At 38.7% G+C, this 27,879-nt stretch overlaps 1 protein-coding gene across 1 annotated transcript in view; it reads left to right on the forward strand.

Moving 5' to 3' along the window:
* ZYG11A (zyg-11 family member A, cell cycle regulator) overlaps window positions 1–27,879 on the forward strand; it is an 84,953-nt gene that overhangs the window by 37,252 nt on the left and 19,822 nt on the right. The window contains 5 exon segments of the mRNA XM_004774444.3: window positions 11,514–11,654; window positions 13,745–13,921; window positions 16,546–16,610; window positions 23,918–24,017; window positions 24,111–24,164. Of these exon segments, the coding sequence (XP_004774501.2) occupies window positions 11,514–11,654; window positions 13,745–13,921; window positions 16,546–16,610; window positions 23,918–24,017; window positions 24,111–24,164 (537 nt within the window).

The following is a 27,879-nucleotide window of genomic DNA, read 5'->3' on the forward strand; positions in this document are numbered from 1 at the left end:
ATTGATATTTATGAGGAATACAGACTAGCTTTGTTTTGTTGATTTTTTTGAAGAATAGATATTCCTTATTTTGGGTTTGGTCTGATGTTTCCTTATAATCAGGTTCTTCGTCTTTGGCCACAATTCCGTGTGAAGGGTGTTGCGTCAGTCTCAAGAATATCAATTCTGAAGCATACAGTACCCCTCATAAGTCATTTTTCTTTTTATCATGTAAAGTATTGAGCAGATATTAGATAAAATGTCTAGTGTAGATAAAATACTATCTGTGTAGTATTGTATTGTCTCTACACTATATATAGGTAATTTTTTTTTCTCTTGCAAGTAGTAAGTGATATATAAGGTAGTTGAAGACTATGCAAATACCCTGGTCCTCATCAAATTTACTAATCTGGATTTAGCATCCACTGAAGATTTTTACCTGAACCAGTCTTTACTGGAATTGTTGCAAAGTAATGATTTTCCAACTCTGGCCCTCCTTTCTACATTTAGTAGTAGGCTTCCTACCATAAGGAAGAACCCTGTCTTTCTTTCTATGTCTAGCCTATTGTCAGTATGAACTCATTGCCTCTCGTTGTTTTCAGGGGGTTACCATTCATTACTGCCCTTAATTACTTTGATGCTCAGTTTGGCCAATGAGAGCTCCTTCATACCGGCTCCTGTATTATCTTTTTACATGTTCCCATTCTTATAATCGTTGTTATTATTTTGAGTACTTCCTTACTTTCTAGCACATTGAGGTGTTCTAGGTCTGTTACACTTCCCTGTTTTAGCCCTTCTGACATTTCTGCTAGGGCCCTGGTTCCTTTTATTAAGAAGCTAGTATTTGAATACTGGGTATGCTCATTGTTGTTAGTACACTTTGTTTTTTTTTTTTTAAAGATTTTATTTATTTATTTGACAGAGAGAAATCACAAGTAGGCAGAGAGGCAGGCAGAGAGAGAGAGAGAGAGGAGGAAGCAGGCTCCCTGCTGAGCAGAGAGCCCGATGCGGGACTCGATCCCAGGACCCCGAGATCATGACCTGAGCCGAAGGCAGCGGCTTAACCACTGAGCCACCCAGGTGCCCAGTACACTTTGTTTTTAAGTCCTTTCGGCAAACAGGGCTAACAGATATGTGAAATAAGCTTAAAAATAATACTTGTGTAGGGTGTCTCAATGGCTCAGTTGGTTAAGTGACTTTGGGGGCACCTGGATGGCTCAGTGGGCTAAGCCTCTACAGGTCATGATCTTAGGGTCCTGGGATTGAACCCCATCAGGCTCTCTGCTCAGCAGGGAGCTTGCTTCTCCCCCTCCCCTTCCTGCCTCTCTACCTACTTGTGATCTCTCTCTGTCAAATAAATAAATAATTCTTTTTTTTTAAAAAGTGACTGCCCTTGGCCCAGGTCATGATCCGGAAGTCCTGGGATTGAGTCCCGCACTGGACTCCCTACTCAGTGTGGAATCTCCTTCTCAAACAAATAAATTTTAAAAATCTTAAAAAAAAAAAAAAAACAAAAAAACCCCCAACTTCCAAATGACCATCCTCACGTTATTTTCCTTTGCCTTTCCCCATTGTTTTGTTTCTCTTTTCCACAGTGAGAATTTGGTTCTTAGCACCGTTGGCACACGTAGAAGAGTTTCCTCAATCGCTATACTTATAGGAAACCACAAACCTGCTAAAAAGAGTTGATTTGTTTGCAGTTCCTTTTTTCTTTCTTAGACTGAGGATATAATCAAGGTACTAGGCAGATGTACTTAGGTTCTCTTATTTCCTCCTCTTAATACAATATGCAGTAGATACTTCACATTTGTTACCTAACAATGTGTCTTGAAAATCACCCCATGTCATTTCATATTTCCATTCTTCAATTTTTTTTTTTTTTTTTTTTAAAGTAATGTCTTCCCCCAATGTGGGGCCCAAACTCAGGACCCAGAGACCAAGAGTGACATGCTGTACCAACTGACCTGCCAAGTGTCTGTATTTCCATCCTTTAAAAAAATTTTTTGGATGGCAAACTACACATAACATAACATTTAGCATTTTAAATTTAAGATGGTAAATGTACAGTTCAGTGATATTAAATACCCTCATGAAGTTGTGCAGTCATTACCACCATCCATCTCCATAGATCTTTTCATCTTGTAAAACAAATTCTGTATACCCATTAAACACTAACGCCTTAATTCCCCTTTTTCTCCATACCCTGGGCAATGGCCATTCTACTTTTCTGTTTCTATGATTTTGACTAAGTACTTCCTGTAAGTGGGATCATACAGTATTTGCCTTTTAGTGATTGGCTTATTTCACTTAGCCTGTGTCCTCAAGGTTCATCCCTATTGTAACATTGCAACATTTCTTTCCTTTCTAAGGCTGAGTAATATCCATTATGTATATACCACATTTTCCTTGTGCATTTATTGTCAGTAGACACTTGGGTTGCTTCCACCTATTGTGAATAATTCTACGAACCAGGGTATTCAGATATCTTTTTGAGATCTGATTTCCAATTCTTTTGGTATATACGCAGAAGTGGAATTGCTAGATCATATGGTAATTCCATCTTTAATTTGTTGAGGAACTGTCACATGTTTCCCACAGCAGTTATACAATTTTGTATTTCTACAAATAGTGCATAAACATTCCATTTTCTCTGCATCCTTGTCAACACGTTATTTTCTGTGTTTTTTTTTTCTTTTTTTGTTTTTGAATAGTAACAATCCTAGTGGGGGTGAGGTGGTATCTCACTGAAGTTTTGATATGCATTTCCCTACGGATTAATGATTTTTAAGCTTGTTTTCATGAGCTTGATGGGTATTTCTTTGTCTTCTTTGGAGAAGAGTTAACTCAAGTCCTTTGCCCGTTGTTTGTTTTGTTTTAAAGATTTTATTTATTTATTTGACAGAGATTACAAGTAGGCAGAGGCAGGCAGAGAGAGGGAGAAGCAGGCTCCCTACTGAGCAGAGAGCCCGACGCAGGGCTTGATCCCAGGGACCCTGGTATCATGACCCGAGCCGAAGGCAGAGGCTTTAACCCACTGAGCCACCCCTCCTTTGCCCATTTTTGAGTAGGGTTGCTTGTTTTTTGTTGTTGAGTGTAGGAGTTTTCTCTATATTGTGAGTATAGGTATCTATTAATTTATTATCCCTTAGATATATGATTTTCTGATAATCTCTCCTTTTCTGTGGGTTGCTTTTTTACTCTGTTGATATATTTTGATGAACAAAATTAAAAAAAAAATAATGAAGTCCAGGGTGCCTGGCTGGATCAGTTGGTAGAGCATCTGACTCTTGACCACAGCATTATAAATTCAAGCTTCACATTGAGTATAGAGATTACTTTAAAATTTCACTTTAGGTCCGATATTTAGATTTTTTCCTTTTGTTGCTGTTTTTTTGGTATTCTATATAGTAAATCATTGCCAGATCCATTGTCATGAAGTTGTTTGTTTGTTTTTAAGATCTTATTTGTTTGTGAGAGACAGAGAGCACGCATGCGCACGCATGAACATGAGGAGAAGCAGATTCCCCACTGAGCAGGAATTCCACTTCAGGGCTCTATCCCAGGACCCCAGGATTAAGACCCGAACCAAAGGCAGATGCTTAACCAACTGAGCCACCCAGGTGCCCCAGGGAATTGTCATGAAGATTTTGCCCTCTGTTTCCTTGTTAGAGTTGTATAGTTTTAGGGTCTTATATTTAGGTCTTTGATCCATTTGGAGTTATTTTTTTTTTTTTATATATACAAAGTAGGGGCACATAACTTTATTCTTTTGCATGTGCATATTCAGTTTACTCAGCACAGTTTCTTGAAAAAACTGTCCTTTCCTCATTGAATGGTTGTTGCAACCTTGTCAAAAATCATTGACCTCATATATGACCATATATGTAAGGGCTTCCTATTTTGGAGTTTCCTGTTCTGTTCCATTGGTCTGTATGTCTGTCTTTATGCCAGTACCACTGTTTTGATTACTGTAGCTGTGTAGTTAAGTTTTGAAATTAGGAAGGTGACGTCTCCATTTTTGTTCTTTTTCAAGATAGCTGTGTCTATTTGGGGTCCTTTGGAACTTCATATGAATTTAGGATGGATTTTTCTGTTTTGGTAAATAAAATTCTTAAGAGTTTGGTAGGGATCATGTTGAATATGTAGGTCACTTTGGATAGTATTGTTATCTTAAGTCTTTTGATCTGTGAAATTGTCTGTCTGTTTATGTCTTTTTTCATTTCTTTAAGCAGTGTTTTGTAGTAGTTTCATTGTGTAAGTCTTTCACCTCTGGGTTAATTCTTAAGTACTTTATTGTATTGTTGTAAGTGGAATTGTTTTCATAATTTCCTTTGCAGATTGTTACTTGTTATTGTATAGAAATGTAACTGATTTTTTAAAAAGATTTATTCATTTAAGAGAGAGAGACTGTGGGGAGAGGGGCAGAGGGATTGGAGAGAGAATGCATAAGCAGACTCAGCACTACGTGTGGAACCCAGTGTGGGACTCCCATCTCATGATCCTCAGATCCTGACCTGAGCTGAAACCAAGAGTTGGATGTTCAACTGACTGAAATTACCCAGGTGCCTCGAAATATAGCTGATTTTTCTGTGTTGGTTTTGTTTCCTGCGACTCTTAAGTTTATTTATAGCACTATTGGCTTTTTTGTGTGTTTTTAGGGATTTCTGCATATGAAATATTATCTGCAGAGATAATTTTACTTTTTCCTTTGCAATTTGGTTGTCTTTTATTTCATTTTCTTGCCTGATTTGCTCTAGCTAGAATTTCAGTACTATGTTCAGTGAAAGTCAGGAAAGTGGGTAGCCTTGTCTTGTTCTTGATCTTAGAATAAATACTTCCAGTCTTCCACCATTGAGTATGATTTTCATTGCAGGTTTTTTTAAATACATGGCTTTTATTAAGCTAAGGTCGTTTCCTTCTATTTCCAGTTTGTTGAGTGTTTTTGCCATGAAAGGGTGTTGTCATATGCTTTTTTGCATCAATTGAAATGATCATGGTTTTTCCCTTAGTTCTGTTAATGTCCATTAACTATTCATGTTATCCATATGCTATCCATATCACTATCCATATATTAAACCATCTTTACATTCCAGGAATAAATCCTCCTTGGCCATGGAATGTAATCCATTTACTATGCTGCTGAATTTAGTTTGTCTGTATTTTGTTGAATCTTGAATCACTGTTCATAAAGTGTATTTATCTGTAATTTTCTTGTATCTTTATCTGGCTTTGGTATCGAGTGATGCTGTACTTGTAGAATGAATTAGGAAGTGTTTTCTCTTCAGTTTTTGTTAAATTTTATGAAGGATTGGTGTTCTTCCTTGGATGTTTGTTAGAACTTAATAGCAAAGCCATCAGTTCTGGCTTTTCTTTGTCAGGAGATCTTGGATTACTGATCGATTGTCCTTACTAAGTTATAGGTCTCTTAAAATTTTCTGTTTCTAGATATTTGTCCATTTCATCTAGGTTATTCAATTTGTTGTGGCATAATTGTTCATAATACTCTTACAATTTTTTCTTTATTTCTCTAAAATTGGTAAGAATGTGCCCACATTCATTTCAGATTTTAGTATTTTGAGGCCTTTCTTTTTTTCTCAGTCCATCTGGTAGCTAATGGCTTGTCAATTTTATTCAAAGAACCAGCTTTTGGTTTTACTAATTTTCTGTGTTATTTGTCTATTCTTTATTTCATTGATCTCTACTGTAATCATTATTTCCTTCACACTGCTAGTTTTGGGTTTAATTTGTTCTTTATCTTGTTCCTTAAGTTATGAAAAGGTAAGTTGTTGACTTGAGATTTTTCTTGTCTTCTTAATTTAAGCATTTTTAAAAAGATTTTATTTATTTATTTGACAGAGATCACAAGGAGGCAGAGAGAGAGAGAGAGAGGAGGAGGAAGCAGGCTCCCCGCTGAGCAGAGAGCCGGATGTGGGGCGGGGATGTGGGGCGGGGCTCCATCCCAGGACCGCAGGATCATGGACCTGAGTCAAAGGCAGAGGCTTTAACTCACTAGCCACCCAGGCGCCCCTGTTTCTCCCTTTGTCAGTTTCATGTAATATGTTCTGATGGTCTGTAATTAGGTGCATAAATGTTTATGCTTATATCTTCTTGCTGTACTTAACCTTTTATTAATATATAATATCTGGGGCACCTGGGTGGCTCAGTGGGTTAAAGCCTCTGCCTTCGGCTCAGTTCGTGATCCCAGGGTCCTGGGATTGAGCCCCGCATTGGGCTCTCTTGCTCAGCAGGGGAGCCTGCTTCCTTCTCTCTCTCTGCCTGCCTCTCTGCCTGCTTGTGATCTCTGTCTCTCAAATGAATAAACAAAATCTTAAAAAAAAAAAAAAGATTTTATTTATTTGAGAGAGAGAGTGCAACAGACAGAACAGAGCAAGGGGAGGGTTAGAGGGTGATGGAGAAGCAGGGAGCCCAACATGGGACTCTATCCCAGAACTCTGAGAGCGTGATCTGAGCCAAAGGCAAATGCTTAACTGACTGAGCCACCCAGGTACTCCAACTGATTTTTTTTTTTAATGTTTTTTAAAAGATTTTATTTATTTATTTGACAGACAGAAATCACAAGTAGGCAGAGAGGCAGGCATACAGAGAGAGGGAGAAGCAGACTCCCTGCTAAGCAGAGAGCCTGATGTGGGGCTCGATCCTAGGACCCCAGGATCATGACCCGAGCTGAAGGCAGAGGCTTTAACCCACTGAGCCACCCAGGTGCCCCAGCTGATTTTTTTTATAGCGAAATGTTTACACTCCTTTCTCATTTCCTTTTGTGTATGTATATTCTATAACTATTTTTTGTAGTTATCATGGAGATTTCATTTAATATCCTAAAATTAAAATATTCTAATTTGAATTTATATCAGCTTCACTTCAGGAACATAAAAAACTGCTAATTTTGGGGCGCCTGGGTGGCTCAGTGGGTTGGGGCCTCTGCCTTCAGCTCGGGTCATGGTCTCAGGGACCTGGGATCGAGCCCCGCGTCGGGCTCTCTGCTCCGCAGGGAGCCTGCTTCTTTCCTCTCTCTCTGCCTGCCTCTCTGCCTACTTGTGCTCTCTCTCTATCAAATAAATAAGTAAAATATTAAAAAAAACAACAACTGCTAATTTCCGGTTCTCCTGGGTCGCTCAGTTAGGTTAAGCAGCTGCCTTCAGCTCAGGTCATGATCCCAGCGTCCTGGGATCGAGTCCCACGTCAGGCTCCTTGCTCAGCAGGGAGCCTGCTTCTCTCTCTGTCTCTTCCTGCCATTCTGTCTGCATGTGCTCACTCGCTCGCTCTCTGACAAATAAATAAATAAAATCTTAAAAAAAAAACCAAAACCCTGCTAATTTCCATCTTCATCCCCAGCCCTTTTAATCAATGATGTCCCCAAATTACGTCATTATACATTTTCTGCCCCAAAGTGTAAAATGATAATTCTTTTTAATCCCTTTGCCTATTAAATTATGTAGAAAACAGGGGCACTTGGGTGCCTCAGTTGGTTAAGCATCTGCCTTCAACTCAGGTCATGATCTCAGGGTCTTGGGATTGAGCCTTGTGTTGGGCTCCCAGCTCAGTGGGAGAGTCTGCTTCTCCCCCTTCCTCTGCCCCTCCCTCCTTCTCATGTTCTCTCGCTCTCTCAAATAAATAAAATTTGTAAATTATGTAGAGAACAAAATTTGCAGTTACAAACGTAAATTATAATAATAGCTTTTAGAGTAATTATTTTTTAGAAAATATATTAGTTTCTTTATTTTATTTTTTAAAAGATTTTATTTATTTGACAGAGATCACAAGCAGGCAGAGAGGCAGGCAGAGAGAGAGGGGGAAGTAGGCTTCCTGCCGAGCAGAGAGCCCGATACGGGGCTTGATGTCAGGAGCCTGAGATCATGACCTGAGCCAAAGGCAGCCTTAACCTACTGAGTCACCCAGGTGCCCTGAAAATGTATTAGTTTCTTAAATCCTGTATAAAACAAAATGTAGAGTTACCAGTCAGTTTTTGGTTTTTTGTTTCTTTAAGTAATTTGTATGCCCAGCATGGGGCTTGAATCCATGACTGAGATCAAGAGTCGAGTACTCTATCCACTAAGCCAGCCAGGGGCTCCTACTAATCAGTTTTAATATATCACTAGCCTTTTAAGTTGCCCTTGTATTTACCTTTTTTGAGATCCTTATTACTTCGTATGGTTCCTTCTTATTCTCTAATGTTACTTTATTTTTCCCTGCAGGATTCCTTTGAGCATTCCCTGCAGCATTCCTTTTTTTAAAAAGATTTTTTATTTACTTGTAAGGGAGAAAGAGAAAGAGCACAAGTGGTGGGAGAGGCAGGCAGAGGGAGAATCAGACTCCCTGCTGAGCAAGGAGCCCAATGCAGGGCTCTCTCCCAGTTTCCCAGATCACAACCCGAGCTTAAGGCAGGTGCTCAACTGCCTGAGTCACCCAGGTGTCCCATCCTTTGAGCATTTCTTACAGGGCAGGTCTAGTGGTAGTCACCTTCTCTGGCTTTTGTTTATCTGGGAATGTCCTGATTTCTCCCTCACATTTGGAGGACAGTTTTTCTTGATATAGGATTCTTTGTTGACAGGGTTTTTTTTGTTTTTTGTTTGTTTGTTTGTTTGTTTTTTCTTTTAACAATTTGAACATACTGGCCCATGTTTTCTGGCCTTTATAAAATTTCTTATGAGAAATCTGCACATAATTGTATTGAGCATCCTTGTTTGTGACTCACTTTTCTCTTGCTGCTTCCAAGATTTTCTCTGTCTTTAGCTTTCAAAAATTTGATTATAATGTGTCTTGGTATGAGTCTTCTTGAGTTCACTGATGTTCATATTCATGTCTTTTATCAAATTTGGGAAGTTTTCATCCATGTTTTCTTCAAATCCTCTTTCTCTCTCTCTTCTGGGACTCCCATAATGTGTAATTTGGTCTGCTTTTTGGTATTCCATAGGTTCCTGAAGTTCCATTCACTTTTTTTTAGGTCTTTTTCCTTTTCTAACTCAATAATTTCCATGGTCCTTTCTTCATGTTTGCTTATTCTTCTGCCCATTCAAATCTGCCTTTGAATCCCCCTGGTGAATTTTGCATTTCAGTTATTGTACTTTTCAGCTCCATAATTTTTTTCTTTTCTATGTTTTCTATCTCTGTTGGTTTTTCTCTTTTGTTCTTAAATCATTTCCTTGATTTTTATCTATATCTTCTTTAGTTCTCTGAAAATTTTCAGGAAATCTTTCCTAATAGATCTGTGATTATTTTGTTTTTGTTTTAAACAGGACAGTTGCTATTGATTTCTTTTTCTTTTGAATGAGCCGTACCTTTCTATTTCTTTGCATGCCTTGGATTTTTTTTTTTTCCTGTTGAAAACTGGACATTTGAAACTGATATATGGTAATTCTAGAAATCAGATTGTTTGCTTTCCTTAGGGTTTGCTGTTTTGTTACTATATTTGTTTTGGCTTTTCTACTACTTTGCCAAGTAGTAGCCTGAGATAAAAATTTTAAGGTCTTTTTAGGTCTTTTCTGAGCCTTTTCTTGGGTATATGCAGTCATTTTGGAATTTTCTCTGTATATGCTTTTTGTTTTTGTTTTTGTTTTTGTTTTTTTAATTTTTTAAGGTTTTATTTATTTGAGAGAGAACACAAAAGAGAAAGCACGAGCTGGGGGAGGGATGGGAGAGAGAGAAAAGCAGACTCCCTGCTGAACAGGATGCCCAGTGCAGGGCCCGATCCCAGGACCCTGAGATCGTGACCTGAGCCCAAAGCAGATGCCCAACCAACTGAGCCACCCAGGCTCCTCCCTTTTTTTGTTTTTTGTTTTTTTTCTCTTTTTTAATATTTTATTAGAGGAAGAGGGACAAGTAGACTCCCCATTGAGTGAAGAGCCCGATGTAGGGCTCCATCCCAGGACCCTGAGATCCTGACTTGAGCTGAAGTCAGACACTTTACTGGCTAAGCCACCCAGGCGCCCCCTAGCTAACAGTTTTAAATATAGTTTGTTTTCCCCTCAGAAACTTCAGGTGGATGCCTCATGGATCTTTGTCGTTTTTTTCATATCAACATTCAATCTAAGATCCTTTGTACTTCTTTCTTGTTTTCTTACGTTTCTTCCCCTTAGTAAATTTTTATTCAAACCGCCCTTCCTTGGGTACCTTTTAACTTAGTTTTTATATAATTTTGTCTTTTTCTTTCCTTTTTAATCAACTGATTTTCCATCTTTTTGTTGAGGGTATTTTTTTTCACATGCCAAAATGCTTATTGAGAATATTCAATTTAGTTTAAAGTGCTGTGTTAAAATTTTCTTTTGATTTGTTGTTGAGGGTTTTTTTTTTTTTTAAAGATTTTATTTATTTATTTGACAGACAGAGATCACAAGTAGGCAGAGAGGCAGGCAGAGAGAGAGAGAGAGAGAAAGACGGAAGCAGGCTTCCTGTGGAGCAGAGAGCCCGATGCGGGGCTCAATCCCAGGACCCTGAGATCATGACCCGAGCCGAGGGCAGCAGCCCAAACCACTGAGCCACCCAGGTGCCCCTTGTTTTTGTTTTTAAAATAAGCTTCACACCCAGTGTAGAGCCCAACACAAGACTTGAACTTATGACCCTGAGATTAAGACCTGAACTGAGATCAAGAGTCAAACACTTAACTGAGCCATCCAGGTACCCCTGTTGGTTTATAGGAAGAATTTTTCTCAGCTGAAATGTGTAGATTTGCTACTTAAATATTTCTTATAATAGCCTTATATGGAATTTATTTGAATTTTTAGTTTTTTGTTACTTAATTGACATAGTTCCTAATTCACAGGCATTGTCCTTTATTGATGTTAATTAGCAGTGTGAGGTTTCTTCAGTGATTTTGTTACTGGTCATGGTGGATTAGAGAGGGGAGTGTTTTTCTTTTCTGAAAAATTCTGAGTTTCCCACTTTATTGCCTTTTTTCCCTTCACTCCAAGAATATTGAAAATTGGGTTCTTTTGTTTGCATTCCTTGTTGATTTTATGTTTTGGATATGGGGACACCATTATCCTCTAGACCCAAAGTCTATGTATAGATTTTTAAAAACTATCACCTAAGTGATAGCAAGGAAGAATTATGTTAACATTTAATAAATAACAAATAATAAAATAATATTACTACAAAAATGTCAATTTCCTTTTTCATTTTAGTTATTTTATGTGGCGTTTTACCTTTCTCTTATTATCTTAATTTATCCTATATGAGTAGTACTTAGAAGATATGCAATCATGATTCTTGATTGTTTAAAAATATATATGCTACCCATTGTTCAACTGAAGTCTTAACTGTAATACAGTTTTAGGGAGATGGTTTTAGAATTTGGCTCCACCACATAATTGGTTCGTTACATTTAGCTCCATACTTTATCTCTCTCTGGCCCCTAATTGTAAAATTAGGTTGAAGAAAACATTACCTATTAGGCTTAGGATTCAAAAAACTTTGTAAAGCACCTGGACCATTAATTGAACACCTTTCACTGTTTGAAACACTTAAAGCCCCTAAAAGCCTGAACTGTGAAGCCTACTGGTAACATCTTTGTTTTTCAGGTTGCTGGAGGAGCCAATATGAGTCAGATCTCAGAAGCACTGAGCCGATACAGGAATAGGTCATGTTTTATGAAGGAAGCACTCTACAGGCTCTTCACCGAGACATTTTCAATGCAGATAACCATGCCTGCTATTTTAAAGGTAACTACATCTCAGAAAGGTAGTTTTTGTTACTACTTTTTACTTAGTTCAATTAAAGCTGTTCACCAAACACATGGAATACAGTAACTTATTACTTATACTTGGCCTTATTAGAGCCAAGGTACCCTTAGGGAGAAAGGAAAATAGTGTTAGGCTTAATTAATGGCCAGAGCATCTCTCATTTTGAGCATCTAAATTAATTCAAGTCATCAAGTGTTTTGATTTAGTCTGAGAAGGAGAGGACATATATACTATTTTGCCTAAAATGGGAGTTCTTAATCTATAAACATATATTCACTTTGCTGTAAATGTTGTTTCTTATTTATTCATTTGTGTACTCTTTAAAACCTAACATTTGGTTTTCTGAAAGAAAACAACAGTGTCTCCAACAAGAACAGAACAAAATACAATAATTAAGGGTGCAAGATCTACCATTTAAAGTATTTTGTGAATAAAGTAAAATGACCAGTATTGATAGGGCCAAACTTTGCTTTGGTTTATAGAAAAATGAATTTATTTTAAATGTTTTTGGAAATATTAAGTGGTTTGGGAAAGAAAAGTACATTTATTTAAAGTGAAATGTAAGATGAAAATGGAAGACTCGAAGTCACTTTGTTTTTATTATTATTCTGTAATTCTTTATAGTTCCTTAAAAAAAATTGGGTATTTCTACACTGTCGGAGATAAGATTTGTTCATAACTTAAAAGCAGTATTGTATAAAGTGAAAAACTCTGGACCTTTGTTTCCCGTATGTAATGAGGAGCTTGAATTAGATATTCTAAAAGTCCTTTTTATATCTAAGATTCTATGATTTTTGAAAATCATGTTTTGTTTTGTTGTTTTATTTCTACATATTTAACTTGGATGATAGCAATCTGGTGAAATCCTAGGAGCAAATTAGCAATATAGAAAAAAAATCATTTTCCATAGTGGAAATGTATCCTAGGTCTGTGTCTAGTCTCTGTTACTTCATGCAGCTGTCAGAGCGAGGGGCTCTGGTCTCTTAAAATCATGGTTCATGCCAGTATCAGCAGACTGGTTTCTGAAGTAGATAGAGATAGACAGAACAGATTGTACTGTCCCTGAATGTTAGTGCAGGTCTGGTCTAAGCTTAATACGACGCCTTCGTGTTACATTTGTGTTGTAGATCTTCTACAGTCTCTCTTTTAATGACCTAGTTTCTAATGTTTGCAGTTTTCAAATTATTTCAGTATTTTATTAAATTGAAATTTTTTCCTCCTCTGTTGGTAGATTCATCCCATTCTTTTATCTGTTCTGTGTATTTCCTTATCACATTTCCATTCCTAAGTAATCCCTTTTTCATTCCATCTCTATCTCCACCTCCTTCTGTCCAAATCTTACCTGAGTCCCTGCCTAAAGGTGCTCTTGGAATGAAGAATTCTGATCCATACCAGAAATGAATGCTCCCTCCCCAGTTACCTTAGGTAGCAGTTTATATAGCTTATGGTGCTTTTTTTTGGTGCTTTTTTTCCCTCCCAGTTCCATGTTTTGATATCCCTCACAATGTTATTTGTTTACGTACCGTGTTTTTCTCACAAGGCTTTATGCTAAGGAATAGGGTGTAAGTAATTTCCTGTAGTATTTATCACAATGCCTTGTATGGAGTGAGGCTCAATAAATGATTACGAAATCATGGAGGAAATGGAAGTTCAGAGAATCTAGTTAATAGCCTCATTTGGATGGGAAGGTATTGCTGTTGCCCTGAGAAGTAAATGCTTAGGATAGGGAAAAATCTTTTACTTTCTATTCCAGTGAACAAATATTTTTGCCAGCTAACACAAATGCAGACAGTATAAAGAATGTTTGGTGCCCCTGGGTGGCTAAGACTGTTAAGCATCTGCCTTCAACTCAAGTCATAATCCCAGAGTCGTGAGATCAAGTCCTGCTTGGTTGCCTGCTCAGCAGGAGCCTGCTTCTCCCTCTTTCTCTTTTGCTCCCCCTGCTTGTGCTGTCTGTCTGTCTGTCTGTCTCGGTCAAATAATAAATAAAATCTTAAAAAAAAAAAATGCTCCTGTTGTCATATGCCACTAAAAACAAGTTCATCTTGTTTTTTCACCCTATTCCTTAGCTTGTGGCTGTAGGAATGAGGAATCATCCATTGGATTTGCCAGTGCAGTTCACAGCCAGTGCTTGCGCCCTCAACTTAACACGCCAGGGCCTGGCCAGGGGGATGCCCGTTCGTCTGTTGTCAGAGGTCACCTGTCTGCTTTTCAAGGCTCTGAAAAATTTCCCCCATTACCAGCAGGTAATTTGAATTGAATACTTGACTGCTTCTTAACTTCAGGACAAATAATATGAAAAAATTTTTTAGTATTAGTTAGTATTAGCTATTATTAGTATTAGCATTATTTTGTTTTGATTTTTCATCTCCCTGAGAGAGAATAGATAAGGAATTTATGTTTGTTACAGAAAAAAGTAGTATATTTGGATTAGCAGTTGGGTTTAAATTTTTTAAAAATTTGTTAGAAGCCATTGACCCAGAAATCCGTGTATTGTTAACACTTTAGTACATCCTTACAGGGTTAACATCGTATGTGAAAATTAAATTGAAAAAAAAAAAAAAGTTAAATTGAATTGAGTCATAGATCTAAATATAAAAGCTGAAAACCATAAAATTTCTAGGAGAAAACAGAACAAAATATTTGTGACCTTGGAGTAGGCAAAATTTTCTTAGGATATAAAAAGCACATGTCATGGAAGAAAAATAATAAATTAGAATTCATCAAAATTAAAGTCTTCTCATATGCACACACATATACATACATACACGTACACAAACTAAAAAAGGTAAGTCATGGGATGGAAAAAATGTTTATTTTGTATATATGAAAAAGAACTTTTATAGAGAATATAAAGAACTCTTAACTCCACATAAGACAAATCCATTTTATAAAAAGGCAAAAGATTTGAGCACTTTACTGAGGAAGATTAAGCAGATGACAGATGAACATGTGAAAAGATGCTCAGTGTTTTTAGTCAGAAGGAAAATGCAAATTAAAAGCACATTGAGGGGGACGCCTGGGTGGCTCAGTTGGTTAAGCAGCTGCCTTCGGGCTCCTTGCTCAGCAGGAAGCCTGCTTCTCCCTCTGCCTCTGCCTGCCATTCTGTCTGCCTGTGCTTGCTCTCTCTCCCTCTCTCTCTGATAAATAAATAAAAGCTTTAAAAAAAAAAAAAAGCACATTGAGGGACGCCTGGGTGGCTCAGTTGGTTAAGCAGCTGCCTTCAGCCCGGGTCATGATCCCAGCATCATGGGATCAAGTCCCACATCAGGCTCCTTGCTTGGCAGGGAGCCTGCTTCTCCCTCTGCCTCTGCCTGCCACTCTGTCTGCCTGCGCTCACTCTTGCTCCTCTCTCTCTCTGACAAATAAATAAATAAATAATCTTTAAAAAAAAGAAAAGCATAAAAGCACATTGAATTACTAGTAGATACTATTACACACCCTCCAGACTGGTTGAAATTAAAAGACTTGACAATACAAAGGGTTAGCAAGGGTGTGGAGCAACTGAAATTCTCATAAATAGGTGTTAAGAATGTAAAATGATACAACTACCAGTTCAACAGTCTGGTAGTTTCTTTTAAAGTTAGACATAGATCTTCTTTACTATCTAATCTTTCTATTCCTAGAGAAATGAAATTGCAGCTTCATACAAAGCCTTTTACATGAATGTTCATTATATCTTTATTCATAATATATCCCCTAAAACCAAAAACCTTTCTCTTATTGAACAGGTGAATAGATAAGCAAATTGTGGTATATTCTTTTAAGAAACTCCTGTTGGCAGTAAAAAGGAATTAAGTGCTGTTACATGCAACATGGATGACTCTCAAAAACATTATATGCTGAGCAAAATAAGCCAGACACAGAAGAGTAGATATTATATGATTCTGTTTGTGTGAAACTTTGGGAAAGATTAATCTGTAATGACAATGTAATTTTCTGAGGTTGGTATTGATTAGAAGGTAGTATAGTGCAACTCTTTGGGGTGATGGAAATATTTTTTATCTCAGTTATGGTGATGATGGATGGTAGTGGTTATACAGCTGTATCAATTTGCCAAATGTAACTGAAGTGTGTACTTACAATGGAAATTAAAAAAAAAATAAGGAAGGTGGTCTTTCTGCAATTAAAAAAAATCTGCATTTTCACTTTCTCTTGAAAAGTTGGCAGCTCCTTCAGAGTTTAGTATTAATTCCTTCATGGAAGCCATCAGAGTAAAATCTCCCCCATAAAAGGGCATGAATTCTCCTGTTGTTCATAATTCCCACCATTGCTCTGCTGTGTCCCACTCGGCTATCTTCACTTTTTTATGTTACTGCCTAGTTCCTGTTGGCATTTCAGGCTTGTTGCTCCTTCCTCATACACTGTACTTCATTTAGACTGGCCTACTCATGGCTTTTCAAAGAGATGGTATATTTTTCTATTCTCAGCTTTCTCAGGAGACCTTCTCTTTCTTTCCTATCTGTAAAGGCCCAGTTCAACAGTAGCAGTCTTAGGTTGCAAGTATAGCTCTATCACAGAGTTAGCAGTCTTAGGTTGCAAGTATAGCTCTATCACAGAGTTAGTTATGAGGTCTAGTAAGGACATCTGTACATGGCCAGGCTTCAGGTAATTAATTTGGATTGGTACACAGGCACTAGGGTTCAGGGGGAAGAGACCCCTTGCTTTGCCAAAAAAGCGGGGACAGATTATTCTTTAGGCAGAGGTGAATGTGACATAGTGAGATTAAATGATTAACTTGGAGAGATCCAGGTACACAGTGAGTTCTCAATAAGAAAAGCTCATTGGTAGCACCTTCCAGGTGCTTAGAATCTTTATTTAGAATGGGGTATACCTTTGCTCAAAATTATTTTTCTTTATTCCCTTAAAGTTACAGAAGAATTGTCTTCTCTCCTTGACTAATTCCAGGATTCTTGTGGATGTTCCCTTTGACAGGCAAGTATAAAACTTGGTCATCTGATTTTGGGATATTAACCAGTGTTACTCTGAACATTGTTGGTTTTTGGTTTTTAGCTTATTAGCGAGGGTTTGATTAAGGCTGGGCTAAGGTGTCTGAGGAAAATGTTTCTGTTAAGCATCTGCCACAGAGGTGATTGGAAGTACCCTGACTCTTAAACAATGCAGGGATTAGGGACACTTGCCCCACCAACCCTGCACAGTCAAAAATGCGTGTATATCTTCTGAGTCACTAAAAACTTAACTACTCATAGTCGGTTGTTGACTGGAAAGCCTTCGTGATAAACAGTCGATTAACATGTATTTTACATGTTAAGATGAATTGTCTGTTGTACCTACATCGGTATCATCTTATATCATCCAAAACACTGTAGACATTGTATGTATTACTAAGGCTAGATGACAAAAATGAAAAGGTAGGGGTGCCTGGGTGGTTTAGTTGGTTAAGCATCTGACTTTTGATTTTGGCTCAGCTCATGATCTCAGGGTTATGAGATTGAGTGTCAGGTTCCGTGCTCAGCAGGGAGTCTGCTTCTCTCCTCCTCTCTCTCTCTTCCCCTCTTCCTGCTTGTGCACTCTCTCTAAATAAATCTTTACCAAAAAAAAAAAAAGAAAGAAAGAAAGAAAAAGAAAAGACAGTGTAGGGCTCCTGATTGGCTCAGTTGGTAGAGCATGTGACTCTTGATCTCAGGGTCATGAGTTTGAGCTCCACATTGGGGGTGGAGTTTACTTAGTGAGAAAGAAAGAAAAAAGATAATGTGAAAAAGAAATACTTATTAACAAGGCACCTGGGTGGCTCAGTCAGTTAGGTGCCTGACTCTTACTAATTTTGGCTCTGGTCATGATCTTAAGGTTGTGGCACTGGCAGGCTCCGTGAAGAGTGTTCATGTGCACATACACACACACTCTCTCTCAACAAAAACGAAACAAAACATATATATATATTTTTTTTTTTTTATTGGGGATATAGTCATGCACTGATTATGAAGAAGCAGCCATAAGATTACTTTATGGTAGTGTTGTATAATCAATAGAATTGCTTCATGGTAGCATATCCTTCTTCTTCTTCTTTTTTTTTTTTTAAAGATTTTATTTATTTATTTGACAGAGAGAAATCACAAGTAGATGGAGAGGCAGGCAGAGAGAGAAAAAGGGAAGCAGGCTCCCTGATGAGCAGAGAGCCCCATGCGGGACTCGATCCCAGGACCCTGAGATCATGACCTGAGCCGAAGGCAGCGGCTTAACCCACTGAGCCACCCAGGCGCCCAGCATATCCTTCTTCTAATGAATGAATTGCAATGAATTTTTATGGCATACAGTATACAGTCCTAATACAATATTGGAAACATTGTTACTTTTTTTTTAAAAGATTTTATTTATTTATTTGACAGACAGAGATCACAAGTAGGCGGAGAGGCAGGCGGAGAGAGAGGAGGAAGCAGGCTCCTTGCTGAGCAGAGAGCCTGATGCGGGCTTGATCCCAGGACCCTGAGATCATGACCTGCGCCGAAGGCAGAGGCCTTAACCCACTGAGCCACCCAGGTGCCCCACATTGGTACATTTTAAAAAGTAAAATTATTTACCTGTAATGATAGGCTTATAGGCAGTTTCTCCAATTATGATAGAAAGGCATAGTGTATGGTAATGTAATTCTTTGAAAGCAAAGTTTTAAGCTGTAAGAAAACTAACACTTTCTTAATTTTATACTAAATATCACTTACCTTATGCCATATAAGAATAGGCTGTCCACTTGCAAGTTTTGCATGTGATCTTCTGCATTATGAATGCTTAGGCGATGATGATGATGATGACACAGAAGCATCTCCTACAGTTTTTGTTGTATAGTTGTTAGATGTTCATATGAAGATACATACACAATAGATACATTTATTAACTGTAAGCATGATGATTATTTAGTGCTCATTAAGTGGAAATGGATTATCATAAAGGTCTTTATCCTCATCATTTTCATGGGGAATAGGCTGAGGAGGAAGAGGAAGGGTTGGTCTTGCCATCCTGGGGGTGGAGGAGGTGGAGGAAGTGGAAGGGGAGGCAGGCACACTTGGTGTACCTTAACAGAAATATATCTTTCTGTCTGCCACCGTTGCTTTTTCATTTCTCTAAAAATATTTTTATTTGGTACCAGTCCTTCTTCTACCATTTGGTTTAGTTTCTCTGCCCGTATTACAGAAGGGGCCAGGTTATAAAAGAAGTCAAAAGCAGTCTTGAATAATAAGACTCTTCTGGGGACGCCTGGGTGGCTCAGTTGGTTAAGCAGCTGCCTTCGGCTCAGGTCATGATCCCAGCGTCCTGGGATCCTGGGATCGAGTCCCATATCAGGCTCCTTGCTCAGCAGGGAGCCTGCTTCTCCCTCTGCCTCTGCCTCCCGTTCTGTCTGCCTGTGCTCGCTCTCTCCCTCTCTCTCTCTGATAAATAAATAAAATCTTTAAAAAAAAAAAATAAGACTCTTCTGTCAGATTATCTAATGCCAGTTAATTTACTGTCACTGCTTCTCCTGCATCTTCTTCCTCTTTGTTGGACACTGGTTTGGAAGTGCTCATCTCCATTAAGTTGACATCTGTTAATTTCTCCCGTGTGGGCTGTATTAGCTCTTTAATTTTTCCAAGATCCTTACCATTAAACTACAAGATCCCACCCTTTTTGGGGCATATCTACAATCTCTTTCATGATTTCCTTGATTGGTTCTGTTATAAATCCTGTGAAGTCATGCACAGCATCTGAACAGTTTTCTTCAGGAGAAATTTATTGTTTCAGGCTTGATGGGTTTTACAGCTTTTTTGATAACCGCAGTGGCATCTTCAGTGGTGTAATCTTTCCACACTTTCATGATGTTCTATCAGGATTCTCTTCGTAGCATTGACAGTCCTTCCTATAGAATACCTGTGTAATGAGCCTTAAAGGTCCCTGTCATCCCCTGATCTAGAGGCTGAGTTAGAGACTCTGTGTTTGGGGGCAAATAGTGCTTTCAGTGTTGAACTTATGGCATTCTGGGTGGCCAGGGGCATTATCCAATATCAAAAGAATTTTATTTTTTTATTATTTTTAAAAGATTTTATTTATTTATTTGACAGAGAAAGACACAGTGAGAGAGAGAACACAAGCAGGGAGAGAGAGGGAGAGAGAGAAGCAGGCTTCCCACTGAGCAGGGAGCCCGAAGCTGAGTTCAATCCCAGGACCCTGGGATCATGACCTGAGCTGAAGGCAGACGCTTAACATCTGAGCCACCCAGGCGCCTCTCAAAATAATTTTAATAAAATCTTTAAAAAAAATAAAATAAAATCTTGGGGCACCTGGGTGGCTCCGTGGGTTAAAGCCTCTGCCTTTGGCTCGGGTCATGATCCCAGGGTCCTGAGATCAAGCCCCACATCAGGCTCTCTGCTCAGCAGGGAGCCTGCTTCCCTCCTCTCTCTCTGCCTGCCTGTCATCTCTGTCAAATAAATAAATATAATCTTAAAAAAAAAAATCTTAAAAAAAATAGAATTTTAAAAGGCAGTTCTAAACCAATATTGCACCATATGTTAGCTAACTAGAATTTAAAGAAAAATTTTAAAAGGGGTGGGGGGGAAGGCAGTCCTTTACTAGCAAGGTACTTCCTGACTTCAGGGACAAAGTATTGATGGAACCAATCCAGAAAAGGGATTTTTTTTTTTGAAGAGTTTATTTACTTATTTACATATTTGACAGAGAGAGAGGGGTAGAGAGTGAGTGGCAAGCAGAAGGAGAGGGAGGAGCAGACTGACTCCCCACTAAGTAGGGAGCCCTACGTGGGGCTTGATTCCGGGACCCCAGGAGTATGTCCCAAGCTAAAGGCAGATGCTTAACCATCTGAGCCACCTGAGTGCCACCAGAAAGAGGATTCTTGTCCAAACCGTGTTGTACAACCAAAAGACTAGCAGCCAGTATTTATCTTTTCCTTCAAGTCTTGGGGCTTAGCAGCTTTATAGACAGGGACAATTCTTTTTTTTTTTTTTTTTTTTAAAGATTTTATTTATTTATTTGATAGAGATCACAAGTATGCAGAGTTGCAGGCAGACAGAAGGGGATGCAGGCTCCCTGCTGAGCAGAGAGCCCAATGCGGGGCTCAATCCCAGGACCCTGGGATCATGACTTGAGCCAAAGGCAGAGGCTTAACCCACTGAGCCACCAGGGGCCCCCAAGAGGGACAATTTTTAACCATACACCCTGGGATCATGACCTGAGCCAAAGGCAGAGGCTTAACCCACTGAGCCACCCAGGAGCCCTGATAGGGACAATTCTTAACCATAAAGCTAGCTATATTCTCACGAAGCGGTAGAGTTAGCCTGTCCCTTCTTGCCTTCATTCCTGGTGCTCACTTCTCTCTCTAATAAATGTCCTTTGTGGCTCTCCCCCTCCCCAGGATGGGACACTTTCATCTACATTAGAAACTTGTTCAGGTTACTCTCTTTTCTCTTCCATGATTGTCTTAATGGTGTCTGAGAACTCACCTGCTGTGTCTTGATTGGCAGAAGCTGCTTCTGTTATCTTGACATTTTTAAATTCCAACCCCTTTCTAAAATTATCAAACCATCCTTTGCTGGCATTGAATTTTATAGTTTTATTTATTTATTTATTTATTTATTTTATTTATTTTTTTTAAAGATTTTATTTATTTATTTGACAGAGAGAGATCACAAGTAGGCAGAGAGGCAGGCAGAGAGAAGGAGGAAGCAGGCTCCCTGCTGAGCAGAGAGCCCGATGCGGGACTTGATCCCAGGGCCCTGAGATCATGACCTGAGCTGAAGGCAGCGGCTTAACCCACTGAGCCACCCAGGTGCCCCTTGAATTTTATAGTTTTAGATCCTTCACCTTCTTTTTGTTTTAACTTGTCATATAATGAATTCACTTTTTTTTAAAAGATTTTATTTATTTATTTGAGAGAGATATCACAAGTTGACAGAGAGAGAGAGAGAGGAGGAAGCAGGCTTCCTGCTGAGCAGAGAGCCCCATCCATGCGGGGGCCGTGGGCGGGGGGCTCGATCCCAGGAATCTGAGACCATGACCCAAGCCAAAGGCAGAGGCTTAACCCACTGAGCCACCCAGGTGCCCCATGAATTCACTTTTCGTTGAATCATATTTGAGTCTGTAAGTATGAGTTTCTCACAGCAATCCTGTACCCACATAAAAGAGATAAAAATGTGTTTTGCAAAAAGTGCAAGGTTTTCATGCCTCCTGGCATAGCTGCAACAACAACTTAACAAATTCACTTTTCTTTTTCTTTTCTTTCTTTCTTCTTTTTTTTTTTTTACAGTGGTCCTTATACTGGACTCCTTTGTCTTAAAATGATGGGTAACCTCAGCTGCAGACCTCAGTCTACAGTAGATATCAGGCAGTCACCTTTTTTTTGTAATGTCACATTACAAAAAGGAGTTCGGGGGAAGGCAGTCCTTTACTAGCAAGGTACTTCCTGACTTCAGGGAGCACATCTAGCATCACTGGTGGCACTTTATGTGGGTCTTCCCCAATGGTTTTACTCAAGGTTTACAGTATTTCATGAAACACAATGAAAAATACACAAGAACTGTAAGAGATTACTTTTTACTTTGCAATTTACTGGAAAGACAAACTGCTCATACGGAGTGATTAGTTTTGCATGGCATTTTAAGTGGATACTCAGAACGCTTGAGCTCACCCCCATATTGACAGGAGGTGGCTGTGAAATAATTACAGTTGTAGAGTATGAACTACAGTTACTTTTATGCTGTTACTATTTAATACTTTGTTTACATTTCTCTTGACTGAATGGTACCATGTAGGGTTGGTGTTTGTGTAAGTTTCAATGAATTTTAAACTTTTAGTAGATGTGTGTATATTTTATGGTTATAAATAGTAAAAGAAACTACTACCTAGTATTTATGTATATTTTATGCATTTATAAATACCTATCTTAATTTTTTGATGTTTCTAGACTATGCGCTTGGTCTGAGTTTTTCCAAGTTGTCGCAAATCTCCAAAAAATTTTCCAGTATATTTATTGAAAAAAATCTGTTTATAAGTGGACAAGTACAGTTCAAACCTGTGTTGTTCCAGGGCCAGCTGTGCTTGAAAATGTCTCCCAAACTGTGATTCTAGTTCAGAATAGTGAGTGGTTAAGAACATGGGGTCCAGAGAGTCAAACATACGTGGATTCAAGTTCTATCCCTTCCATTATCTTTGCATGAGTTTCCTCACTTATAAAATGGTGACTCTTCTGAGGATTAGACATGATAATGTTTGTAAAGTACTTATGGCAGTGCCTAGCTTAAGAAGTAGAGTCTGTTCTAAATGAAAGTCTTTCTTACAATTTTGTTGATAATAATTAAGAAAATCATCTTCTTAGACTCCAGAGGAGCTCCTCCTGAGTCCTTTATAGTATAGTCTTCCAGATCCATAAGCTCAAAAACATTTGTAGTAGTTGCTGCTGATGGCAGGAAAATTAAGCACAGGCTAACATGAACAAAGCCTGTGATATGTTGGTGCAGAATTGTAGGCTAAGCCATTCTCAAATCTAATTGAGATGTGTACTTAAAATGGGAGTTGATTTTTTTTTTTTAAAGATTTTATTTATTTATTTGACAGAGAGAGATGACAAGCAGGCAGAGAGGTAGGCAGAGAGAGAGGAGGAAGCAGGCTCCCTGCTGAGCAGAGAGCCCGATGCGGGGCTCTATCCCAGGACCCTGAGATCATGATCTGCGCCAGTGGCAGCGGCTTAACCCACTGAGCCACCCAGGCGCCCCTGGGAGTTGACTTTTAAAATTACAATAGGGAAGGCGGTCTTCCTCACTAAAAAAAAACAAAAACAAAACTATTTCTACCTACCTTTTCTTGAAAAGTTAGGTCTTTCTTAATGCAGTCTTTATTCCTACAGCTGCAATCAATAGCAGTTGACTACCAGCTGCCTCATTTTAAAAAAGGGCATGCATTCTCTCTAAGTGATTTGTTCGCTGTGGCATCTTAGCATTGTCTACAATTCAGATTACAAAGTACTGCCTCTACGGGATCTTCTTTCCTTTTTTCAGACCCATCATAGTAGAAACTTAATGGTTAAAATAAGCCTTTCTTTGATCTGCTTATCTTTCTCTGAATTCTGTGCATTTCGCTTACATTCCTATTTGCCTGCTCTCCTAATCTTTTTGTCAGATGCTTTTGATTTTCATAGCTGAGGCTTTAGAAATCTAAGATACAGAATTCGTTGGGGAGGCTAAGTGATTTCCTCTTTCCTTACGTATGGTTTAAAACTTTATTGTGAGAAAAATACTGCTTTTCAGGTTTGATGCTGCCAAGTTTGTGATGAGATGGCTCTGTAAACATGAGAACCCCAAGATGCAAACAATGGCAGTGAGCATCACTTCTATTCTAGCCCTTCAGGTATGTGATCGCTAAAGGCAAGATTTCTCTCTCTCTTCTTGAGGGAGCTCTGACCCGCTAGTATTTTACTTTTGGCTTTTTGTTTGCTTATAGCTCTCACCTGAGCAAACTGCACAACTTCAGGAAGAGCTCCTCATGGCAGTTAAGGTAAGTGGGTTATCATTCTTATAACTTTTCTTTTTTCCAATAAAAAGGGTGTGAACATAATTTAAAAAGTCAGATCCTTCTAAAAAGCTTATAAAATGAAACATCTGGGGGCGCCTGGGTGGCTCAGTGTGTTAAAGCCTCTGCCTTCGGCTCAGGTCATGATCCCAGGGTCCTGGAATCAAGCCCCGCATCGGGCTCTCTGCTGAGCAGGGAGCCTGCTTCCTCATCTCTCTCTCTGCCTGCTTCTCTGCCTCCTTGTGATCTCTGTCTGTCAAATAAATAAATAATAAAATCTTAAAAAAAAAAAAAAAAGAAACATCTGTAAGACCTGCTCCCCAGAAGAAACTTTCTACTCTACTACTACTTCTTCTAGTATCTATCTCCACATCTCTAAATAAAATGCTTTTTTAAAAAAATTTTTATTTATTTATTTGACAGAGATCACAGGAAGGCAGAGAGAGGGGGGGGAAGCAGGCTGCCCGCTGAGCAGAGAGCCTGATGTGGGGCTCAATCCCAGGACCCTGGGATCATGACCTGAGCCGAAGGCAGAGGCTTTAACCCACTGAGCCACCCAGGCGCCCCTCATCGTTTTATTTTATACTTACTTTGGCATGAGGCTTGTGATACCTTCCTGCCCCCCAGTCATTTATGTTTCCTGTGAACTATTTGTTCATGTCCTTGATATGTTTTCCATTGGATTGCTAGCTTTCTTCTGATTTATAAAATTTCTATATATATTAAGAAATTGAGGCTTTGTGATATGAAATGCATCTATTTTCCCCACTTGGTTGTTTGACTTTTTTACTTTATTCATGGCATATTTTGCCATGCAGTAACTTTAAAATATTTATAGGGTTGATTTTATTATTTTATTTCTCTGACATTGATGGCACATTTGAAAGTATTTCTCAAAATTTCTCATGATTTTTAAAAAGTACTTGATTTACTTGGAGCGTTGCTCCAACTGTTTGCTCAGTGTTTGCTTTGTACCTTTTCCTTAATGAATATATTATCTTTTCTCCACTCTTATGCATTGCTGCCTTTATCATATATTAAATTCCCGTATCTCTTTGCATCTATTTCTGGACTTTGTGCTGTGTTAATTTATATGTCTATTTATATGCTGATATCATAGTTTATTTATTGGCTTTATAATTCCTTAATAGTTAAGATCTTTCCTTGGGTTTCTTTTAGTTATCTTTTTTTTTTTTTTTTTTTTTAATGTGAACATCAGAATTGGGTTGTCTGGTTCTTTTTTTTTTTTAAGATTTTATTGATTTATTTTAGAGAGAGAGTGTGTACACACTTATGAGCGGGGGGTGGGAGGAAGGGCAGAGGAAGAGGAGTGAGGGAATCTCAAGCAGACTCTCCCACTGAGGATGGAACATGACGTGGAGCTCAGTTTCACAACCCCGAGAGCATGACCCAAGCCCAAATCAAGGACTGTATGCTTAATTGAGTAAGCCACCCAGGTGCCCTTGGCTTATCTAGTTCTAAAAAAAGCTTGGTTTTCTTTGGGTTTTGTTAAGTGTATAGATTGACTTAGAAGAATTAACATCTCTGATACTGATTTTTCCTTCTGAGAACACTATCTGTTACTCCATTTATTCAGTCTTTCATGTCCCCAGAAGTACGTGGTGTTTTCTTCATATTGATATTCTGTATTTCTTAAATTAATTCCTGAGACCTTTACCTTTTGTATTGTTTTACAAGTGGAGTCTTCTGGGTATTTGGTATCTAGTCAGTAGGTTTGGGGGATAAAAATCAAGGGTGGGGGTGCCTGGGTGGCTCAGTGGGTTAAAGCCTCTGCCTTCAGCTCGGGTCATAATCTCAGGGTCTTGGGATCGAGCCCTGCATCAGGCTCTCTGCTCATCAGGGGGCCTGCTTCCCCCACCCCACCTCCCTCTCTGCCTACTTGTGATCTCTGTCAAATAAATAAATAAAAATCTTAAAAAAAAAAAATCAAGGGTGATTTTAAATGTGTTAAGGTCTGAGATGCTTGAGATACCAAGGAGGCAGCTTGATACAGGATGCAGCTCAGAGGATTGGGTGGACAGGGCTAGAGAATAATTTTGAGTCATCAGTTCTGATATAGGATGCAAGTACCTACCTAAAGAGTGTGGAGTATATAGAGAGAAAGGAAAAGGACTGAAACCAAGTATGTTGGAAGAGAAGGGGTAGCCAGAAAAGAGAGATAGGAGTGTCTAAAATGACTTAGTAGAAAACCAGGAAAGAGTGATTTTTTTTTTAAAGATTTTATTTTTTATTTGACAGACAGAGATCACAAGTAGGCAGAGAGGCAGGCAGAGAGAGAGGAGGAAGCAGGCTCCCCACTGAGCAGAGAGCCCGATGCGGGGCTTGATCCCAGAACCCTGGGATCATGATCTGAGCTGAAGGCAGAGGCTTTAACCCACTGAGCCACACAGGCGCCCCAAAGAGTGATGTTTTTGAATCCAAGAAAATTATTTCAAGAAAAATTGAGCAGTTATGTCAGATGCTATTAAATGGTTGAGTGAAATGAGGACAGAGTTGCCAGTTGCATCTGGCAAGATAGAAGTTATTAGTTGTCTTGCTTACATTATGTTAGTGGAATAATGGGACAAAACCTGTTTGGACTACAATGATGAGCAAATGAGAGGTGAGAAATGGAGACAACTTTTCAATATATTTTATTTATTTATTTTAAAGATTTATTTGTCAGAAAGACCACAAGCTGGGGGAGCAGCAGGCAGAAGGAGAAGCAGGCTCCCCACTGAGCTAGGAGACCGATGTGGGACTCCATCCCAGGATCCTGGGATGAAGGCAATACTTAAGTGAGCCACCCAAGCGTCCCTCAATATATTTTAATGAGAAGGAAAGATAAAGGAAGATAATACATGGGCCAGTAGGGCCAGTAGTTGTTTTTTTCCAAGATCATTTACATTGATATCTATTTTATACCCATGAAAATAATTCTGAACAAAAAGGGGAAAATTGATGGCAAGGCAAGACGGAAATAATTCAGTGCCAAATCTGTATGTGTGTACTAGAATTGTACAGTAGGCTTTAGATTAGAGCAGAAGGGAACGAGGAATACAGTGATGGAAGTGCAGGTAGGCTGGGAGATTTTATTGGGAAGAACAGTGGTAGTTCTCTGAAAAACTAGATAAAGTGATCAAATTAGAGGAGTAAAAAGATGGTGATTAAAGTTGGAGGAGAGAAAGAATGATGAAAAAAGAGTAGCGTTGGGAGCAAATTCATTGAGAAATACAGTAAATCCCCAGATACAGTTGAATGCCCTCTTAAAGTGTTTTGGCAAATATTGAAAGTGAGACTCAAGCACAGTCTTTTTTCAGTATTCAGATGTTTGGGCCTGGGGCATAAAGTGGGGTCTTTAAGGCAGCAGTTTTGTCAGGATGATTTGATGGAGTTGCTGGGGATGGTAACAGGAGTAGACAAAGATACAGAATAGATAGAGATAGCAAGTACTGAAGGAACACAGAGGGAAGAGTAGCACTGTAGTTCTCAGAGAAAGAGTTTTATGTAATGTTATGAAAAATTTGGACTTTAGGTGAAAACAGGTTCAGCCTGTTTAGGTGAAAACATGGTCAGCCAAGTCTTCAGATAATTTATCTAGTCAAGTCTTCAGATAATTTATCTTCTCTATGCCTCAGATTCTTCATCTGAAAACTGGCATCATTTGAAAAACAGGCATCATTTGAAAAACAGGCATCTC

This window comes from Mustela putorius, unplaced genomic scaffold (genome assembly GCF_011764305.1).
Source record: "Mustela putorius furo isolate JIRA1106 unplaced genomic scaffold, ASM1176430v1.1 tig00003853_pilon_pilon_pilon, whole genome shotgun sequence".
Lineage (NCBI taxonomy): Eukaryota > Metazoa > Chordata > Mammalia > Carnivora > Mustelidae > Mustela > Mustela putorius.